Source organism: Brachyhypopomus gauderio, unplaced genomic scaffold (assembly GCF_052324685.1).
Source record: "Brachyhypopomus gauderio isolate BG-103 unplaced genomic scaffold, BGAUD_0.2 sc104, whole genome shotgun sequence".
In the NCBI taxonomy this organism is placed as follows: Eukaryota; Metazoa; Chordata; class Actinopteri; order Gymnotiformes; family Hypopomidae; genus Brachyhypopomus; species Brachyhypopomus gauderio.
The window spans coordinates 349,744-357,691 of NW_027506925.1; the positions used below are offsets into that span (position 1 = coordinate 349,744).

General features: G+C 42.7%; 1 protein-coding gene across 2 annotated transcripts; it reads right to left on the reverse strand.

Annotated features, from left to right (window-relative positions):
- Window positions 1-2,893: 2,893 nt before the first annotated feature.
- Window positions 2,894-6,120, reverse strand: actc1a (actin alpha cardiac muscle 1a). Of its 2 annotated transcripts, none has more exons than XM_076993172.1 (9): window positions 5,972-6,120; window positions 4,892-5,042; window positions 4,640-4,768; window positions 4,297-4,407; window positions 4,095-4,179; window positions 3,828-3,989; window positions 3,537-3,728; window positions 3,244-3,425; window positions 2,894-3,151 (listed from the first exon to the last, which is right to left on the reverse strand). In XM_076993172.1, exons 2-9 carry the CDS (start codon window positions 5,018-5,020, stop codon window positions 3,008-3,010), a joined length of 1,134 nt encoding a protein of 377 aa, XP_076849287.1. In that variant the 5' UTR covers window positions 5,021-5,042; window positions 5,972-6,120; the 3' UTR covers window positions 2,894-3,007. The 2 variants fall into 2 exon arrangements, with proteins under 2 accessions (XP_076849287.1, XP_076849286.1); XM_076993171.1 differs by having other exon boundaries at window positions 4,892-5,061; window positions 5,972-6,108.
- Window positions 6,121-7,948: the final 1,828 nt, after the last annotated feature.

Genomic DNA, 7,948 nt, shown 5'->3' on the forward strand with positions numbered 1-7,948 from the left:
CAGCACCTTATTTATGACTGTTATGTTTTTCTATGTTGGATGACTCTGGTATTCTGGAATAACCTGAAATTTAACTAATTACAATCTATCTGCTTACTAATGATCTAGCAACTGTGTTTCCTTGTAGTATTTGGTTTTAATAGGGTCGTCTTTACTTTGTGTAATGCAATGAAATGCTTATAAGTGTTGACATTATACTCTGAAGGAAAATCTGGAACCACATTAAGATTCCCTTGAGGCCCGTAACCCTAACCACCCTTGAGGCCCGTAACCCTAACCACCGCATGTTTTCTTGTTTGATTGACCCTGCTCTGCGCAAAGGTACAACTGAAATCTCAATAAACTATAATTGCACTCAAATGAACACACCTACCTTTTCATAGGAGTATTTTGTAGCAGAGCTGCAATTTTCTGAACAAGCCCTCAGATTCAGTCATATGCAGAAGCGCCCCCTAGTGGGCCCGCCGGCGGGCCCAGCTCCTTTACGGCGATATAAAACATATTAAACATTAATGAATCTCCGAACAAAAGCGCTTAAATCAAAATTTCCTATCCCATCTACATGCCTACCGAGTTTCAGCCGTCTACGTGCAGCCGATCGCGAGATATCCGGCTTTGAAGTTGACCACAAAAGTGCACCCCGCGGGGGGGTCTCCCGACATATCCGTTTACAAAACATATTTATGTTGTGAAATGTCTTAATGTTTTGTCACCTAAAAATCGTTTACTAATAAGGCTTTAATTTAAGACCTTAACAGCGTAGATCCGTTGTGGTTAAGTACCTTAAAAAGCTTGCTCACCTCACTGCAAAATTTTCCAAAATCCGCTTCCTGAATGAGACACTCCGACAAATCTGCCCCCTAAGCGTCACAGAAGCATTCTTAACGCTGATTTGACCCCTCATTACAAAGCTGCAGCGGTTCTGCTTTGATTTGAGTGGTTTTTATTGGTCTAAAGTGGGGTAGTGACTTTGAGTGACAGGTTTTACAACCTCTCCCACGGCGAGGTGCGAAGGGGAGGGGGGGAGGGTGAACCAATAAGCCCACAGAGACAAGCTGGCGCCTCAGAAGTGATTGAAAGCTGTTCTAACCAATAGTGTACATCCTTCCGAAGCTAGCCAGCCCTCATATGACATGATTGGTCAAGTATATTTTTAAATTGAGCCCTCGGAAACTGGCGCTTCATTTCCAATTTCGGCCGCTAGCATAGCAACATAAGCTAACCCTTTGCTAACCTAAGCTAAGCTCCCCAGAACACACTGTTCGGCGAAACTGAAGCAGCCATGGATTATTTTGTTCGTTTTTATGCGGATTGTGGATACTTTTGAACATAAACGGATTACTTTGTGTGGAATATATGAGCAATTTTCGGAATTTTCGCCAACCCGGAAGTAAGACGGTACACCGGCTACGACGCGATTCTACGTACTGTGAGTAACAATGGATAATTTTTCATAAGCGATATTGTACAAAATATATATTCTAATACTAAACATTAACTAAGCGTTAGATTATAAACAGTTTTAGAGCGTTTGAGTGCTGCAGCACTCTGTATCGTGTCGGATGCTACCGGAGTTGGCTACGGTAACCTAGCTTATGCTGTCGGACTATATTGGACATAAATATGATATCATAACGTTCATATTTGGACATGAAATTTAGTCATTGGAATTTTCTGGTCTTGCTGTAATATGTGCAGCATTGTTGTTTGTCGTAGCTCCTCGGTTTCGTGTAAGGAATTTGTTGGCATGTTAGCTTAGTTGGCTAATGGTGTGTGTTGGGTGTGGCATATTTAGACATGGGTGTGGTGCACTTGACATACCTTGGATAAAGCTGAATAACTTTTCAATGCTTGCATGGATTTGCTCCATTTTTTCTGTGTTGTTAGAAAAGACCCTAGCGAAATTTATTGTAATTTCTGATACCTAATTTGAATAACTATGTGAATATACATTCCAGTCATGTTCAAGTTCAAGTCAGCATTTGTGACATTCCTGGCATATTAGCATCTGCAATAGAGGCTCTAAAATAAACCAAATTATGTGAATATGATACTGAAGTGTATTAATATGTTCCCCCAACTGCCTACTTCAGTTTGAGCCATGAATGATAATTTTCCTATATGTACAACTTGAGATATCTAGTTTTAATGTGAACTATGTCAAAAATGTTAAAAATGGCCACCGGGTGTGCGAATCTGCAGTATAAGGTTAAGAAACTAATGAAAAAAAATCTAATACACTACACTACATAAAATAACTACTGAACAAATAGCAGTTACAGAACCGCCATCTTGCCATACCACTACATACCAGCATAAAAATATTCAACAGAGTTGGAGTGTGACTCACCATGGCACCATCCCATACGGTTTATATTTCATATCTACAAATGTTGAAGAGGCACATCTAGAATATTCCTCTGTGAAGTAGGCTACAATATGAAGGACCGGCAGTTTAACCCAGCATCCAAAGCTGCCAAATGTGGTAATAGAGGTATTAGTTTAAATGGTATTTAAAACAAAGTAAAATATTTCCTTGTTCTACATTACACCTTTTTTACACTAAGTTTTGAGTCAATTTATATACTGATTCTTGATGCCCATACAAACTGATTAGGGCTCAGGTAAAGCATTAACCCGTAATTAGGGCATGCTCTCTTCCCAAAGCATATGGGTTGTAAATTTACCTGTAAAGTGCACTAGTCTGAGAAACAGATGTTCGTGAGATTAGTGTCGGTTCTTAATGATGGCATGAAATTACAGCATCAAATTAGTTACATTAGGCTTACATTACTGTCTGAGGACGAGGCCGTAAGCGTTGATACTTCAAAAAAGTTTAAAAAATCATCTAAAATTGCATTTTAGTCACTAGCAAAACATGAGGACACTTGAATACTGTCACAGAAAACTATTTTTATTACAACAGTATGTTTATATACAATAAATGAAAAAGTACAAAGTACAAATGCAACACAAAGGGTAGAAGGATGGGTGGATGGGTGGAGGTTTAGAAGCACTTCCTGTGGACGATGGAGGGGCCTGCCTCGTCATACTCCTGCTTGCTGATCCACATCTGCTGGAAGGTGGAGAGGGAGGCCAGGATGGAGCCTCCGATCCACACGGAGTACTTCCGCTCGGGTGGAGCGATGATCTACACAGAAGAGGAGACGTTGTGAAAGTGTGGAGGAGTGGCCAGACTTGCATTTTCTGAAGTGTAGTTTCTTCAGTCAGATGGACTCTTACCTTGATCTTCATGGTGCTGGGGGCCAGAGCGGTGATCTCCTTCTGCATGCGGTCAGCAATTCCGGGGTACATGGTGGTGCCACCGGACAGGACGTTGTTGGCATACAAGTCCTTCCGGATGTCAATGTCACACTTCATGATGCTGTTATAGGCAGTCTCATGGATGCCAGCGGACTCCATACCTATAAAGGGCAAGAGGCAAAATCACATGACGCGTGTAATTAATAACCGGGATGAACGTGTTATGCTGGCAAGGGTCAGCCTGCTAAAATGAACACGCTGTACAGACGCACCAATGAAAGAAGGTTGGAAGAGGGTCTCAGGGCAGCGGAAACGCTCGTTGCCGATGGTGATGACCTGGCCATCGGGCAGCTCGTAGGACTTCTCCAGTGAGGATGAAGATGCGGCGGTGGCCATCTCGTTCTCAAAGTCCAGAGCCACGTAGCACAACTTCTCCTTGATGTCACGCACGATCTCACGTTCAGCTGTGGGAGTGGAGATTTAGTGAGTGGCTATGAAGGGTGTGTCCTGAACGTAATTTATGTGTGTAGATGTTTTGAAAAGACGTTTTTCACTGTACCCACCAGTGGTCACGAAAGAGTAGCCACGCTCTGTCAAGATCTTCATCAGGTAGTCAGTCAGGTCACGACCGGCTAGATCCAGACGCATGATGGCGTGGGGGAGTGCATAACCCTCGTAGATGGGCACGTTATGGGTCACACCATCACCAGAGTCCAGCACAATACCTGTGAGGCAGTACAGAGGAGAATAAAAGTGTGCTCATGTAAACACAGAACTGTACGTACTATATAACGCAGTTGAGGTTATCTGGACAGACATAGAATACTGACCCGTGGTACGGCCGGAGGCATACAGGGACAGCACAGCCTGAATGGCCACGTACATAGCTGGGACATTGAAGGTCTCGAACATGATCTAGAAAACAGAGGCCAGTCATTTTCAGAAGGGTCTAAAGTGAAGCGTCAGGTAAACAGTAGAACAATGTTTAAAGTGAGCGCAAAAAAAATTATATCCTCTTGGGGGCGTGCTCACCTGGGTCATCTTCTCCCTGTTGGCCTTGGGGTTGAGGGGCGCCTCAGTGAGCAGCGTTGGGTGTTCCTCAGGGGCCACACGGAGCTCATTGTAGAAGGTGTGGTGCCAGATCTGAAACAAGCACAATAATAAGTTTTATATCTGTACGGCTCAACTTTTTTATTATGCACAGCTGAAGAAGGAAGGACTCTAGCCAATCACTCTAGCTATACTGTATGTGTGTGTGTGTGTGTGTGTGTGTATGTGTTTTGGCTGGAGTCATTCGTCGGCCATATATATATATATATTCATATTCTCACTTGCCATAACAATCTGGACCAACTGGAGTCAGTGGTGCACCTACCTTCTCCATATCGTCCCAGTTAGTGATGATGCCGTGCTCGATTGGGTACTTCAAAGTGAGGATACCCCTCTTGCTCTGGGCCTCGTCACCCACATAACTATCTTTCTGACCCATACCTACCATCACACCCTGTTGGGAGAAATCCCATCAGAACTCACTCAGCAAAGTTTGCAAAAGGTTTTGTCAGTTTTAAACAAATGCTGTTGCTGCAGTGGGCGGTTCCTAGATTTTTTTTTTCCCTCGGTCATCTACCTGGTGGCGGGGCCGTCCGACGATGGAGGGGAAAACGGCACGGGGGGCATCATCACCGGCGAACCCAGCCTTGACCAAGCCGGAGCCGTTGTCGCACACGAGGGCGGTGGTCTCATCGTCGTCACACATGATTGGTCTTTTCAGAGATGGCCTTCAGAGGAAGAGGGTGACTGTGAAATAGGCTTATAGTAAACTGCCACTGAAAATTACAAATATTGAAGAAAAGCAAAAATTCCATCAGAATGCACTTAAAACTTAAAACCATCCCCATGAATGTGATTCGTTTACAAATTCATTTAATAAATTGTGACAAACTGTAGAAGACATTCAGCTGTAGTACGTTTTAGGATAATCTAATCCAGCAATGCATAAAAACAGAACTTCAGTTGATATAATCCAGAAAAACCTCACAGTGCCAACCTGCCGGATGATTCACTGTATATGATTAAAGCTACGAGTTCAGTCCATCACAGTAACAGTCAAACAAGCTACACAGCAGAGCATCCAAGACACATTTGCTATTTTTAAGCATCCGCTTTTGTAATTCCAAACTGCCTTCCTCACTCAGCCTCCTATCTGAAGTTACTTCACAGCCAAAGGAATCTTTCAGCTGACAAGCAACAGATCAGCCTCAGCTGACCAAACATACTGAATCTTCTCTAAGCAGCATGTGCTATAATACTGCTACCTCCAATCATAACATCCATTGGTTAAGCACCCAGACTCTCATGGACCCATACTGAAAATGGTACATTAGTTTCTATAATACATGATTATTAGTGTTGAGTAAAAAATAATTAACTATCACTCCATTGGTCTACAACTCCATTGGTCTTCCTGATCTCTCACGATGTTCTTAACACTTCTTGTAGAAGGCTGTACCACTTGCTACTGTCATGTTTGCAATGAAAATCAGTTCCTCCTGAAATTTCCCTGTCAGCCTTCATAAAGTTAAAAGCAGAGGGTTCTGCTCCATGCAGACAGTTCATTCTAATGTCCTAACACTGTATACATCTTGCTCCTGTCCCTCACCCCTGAGGCAGCCTGCAGAAATAAACTTAACAGAAGGCACACACTCACCAAGTTGTACAACACGGCTGGAATATCCAGTGGGACAAAGGGTGAGTGTGACGGATGCCCCTTAAATACGACAGTGGCCAGGGGGATGGGGGCTAGGGGCGGTCTTGGGAATTCACATAACCCCAAATAAGAGCTACTAAAAAAATGCCACCCAAGTAAAGGAATCTTGCACCTAATCTTCTGTCACAGGATGTCACTAAAATGGACTGATGGTACACAGGAGACAAGAGCCCCTCCCTCTGACAAAAAAAACAAGAGGTTTAAAACTGCTTCCCTTTATCTCTTCAGCTGAGATAAAAGTTTCTAGGCCTGCATTACATAAGCCAGGGAAACACACACACACACACACACACACACACAGAGACAAATGTATGTGTGTGTATGTTACCTCAGGTCTATTCATTACTTTTAATAATTTTAACAGCAGTTTATTATTCATTCAATACTTTGGCCAACAGGGACATGACATCATTGCTTAAAGTGATGTGAGAACCACAACCCCGTGTTAAAGCCACTGGTCCATTCAGGCATGGAAAGCAACACTGACCACACTGGCGAGCTGAAGTGCCTCTGGATAGGGGAGTGATTCACATTCTAAGAGAAGATGTTTAACTAGTTAAGAAACAAGTAGAGGGACACTCCTGCAGTGCTGCTCGATACAGCCTCTGTCAGTTGACCAGTGCCCTGGTATGTGTGATGATGTCCAAAGCATGCCAGACAGCTGAGGTGGGGTTTACGTGGGTGGGTGGTGTGGGAAGAGGGGCATGGATGAAGATTTCTGTAGTCTGTAGCTGCTGTGTTCTGATTGGCTCAGCTGTGTCCTTTTAGGGTCATGGTGACTAACAGGTGTTCCCAGGCATACTTTAGCATTGCTCCTCAGCACTGGCCACTCTATAGCACCTCCTTATTAGTCAGCCTATTGAGCCTTACTGAGGCCTGGGATGAATAGAAGCTCTTTCCCCTCAATTTAGACTGGGCTGAAACACTGCACTTCATACCAGGAGCTACCTGTTATGTTCCTAAAGAGTACAGAAAATCAATTTGCTCGTACATTTTCAAACCATCTTTAGACTAGACACTTATATTAGGTTAGAATATTAACCATCAGACATTAAAGAAGATCATTAGTCATCTGTGTCTGGGCAAAATTAAATACATGACACTGCATGCTTCTGACAGTGATTCTAAAAAAAGAGAACTTGTCCCTTGATGATGTTACAAGCTTGTTACAAACGATGTGAATTATATTTGGTTAATATTTTGTAGTAAGATAAAAGACCACAATGTTTTAAGGTGTGTTTATCATGACAAACCTTGATTTTCTTGTCACTCATCTCCTCATTTGAGAGAGGTGTGCCCTCATGCTCTGCTATTTAAAATTATTGGAGTTATTCAATAGATCCATGTGCCACAGTTGGATTATGTGTGAGCATTTTTGAGGCCCATGTTCAGGGTTAGAGGAACTATATTTAGAATATTTTCACACCAGACATATAGTCCATCAGTGAGGACAATCCTCGAGGATTCCCTTCAACTCTCATGTACTCTGATTATCACAGATCAGCATATCATAGCCATGTTAGGCAGGTATTGAGGCCACATACGAATCAAACATGGCTGCCTTGTAAGCTAGATATATACAATATATGGAAGTGGGTGTTGCACTGGTATGAGTGTATCATGCACACCGGGTTTGAGTTTTCATATGTGTGAAAATAACTGCTGGGTTGAGAGTGGCCACTTATTTCTGTGATGAGAAACTCAATACAAAGAAGAGCTGGTGGATATAACTGGTTGATAGAATTGGTGGATATAACTGGTTGATAGAGCTGGTGGATAGCTCCACACATGCAGTGCATGTCTTTTTCTACCTGTAGATCCACTGGGTATTTCTAAGCAGTAGATTAAACTAAAGTGGATGGTGATTGTATATTTAACTCACTTAGTACATATTTATGTGTATTATTAATTACGGTC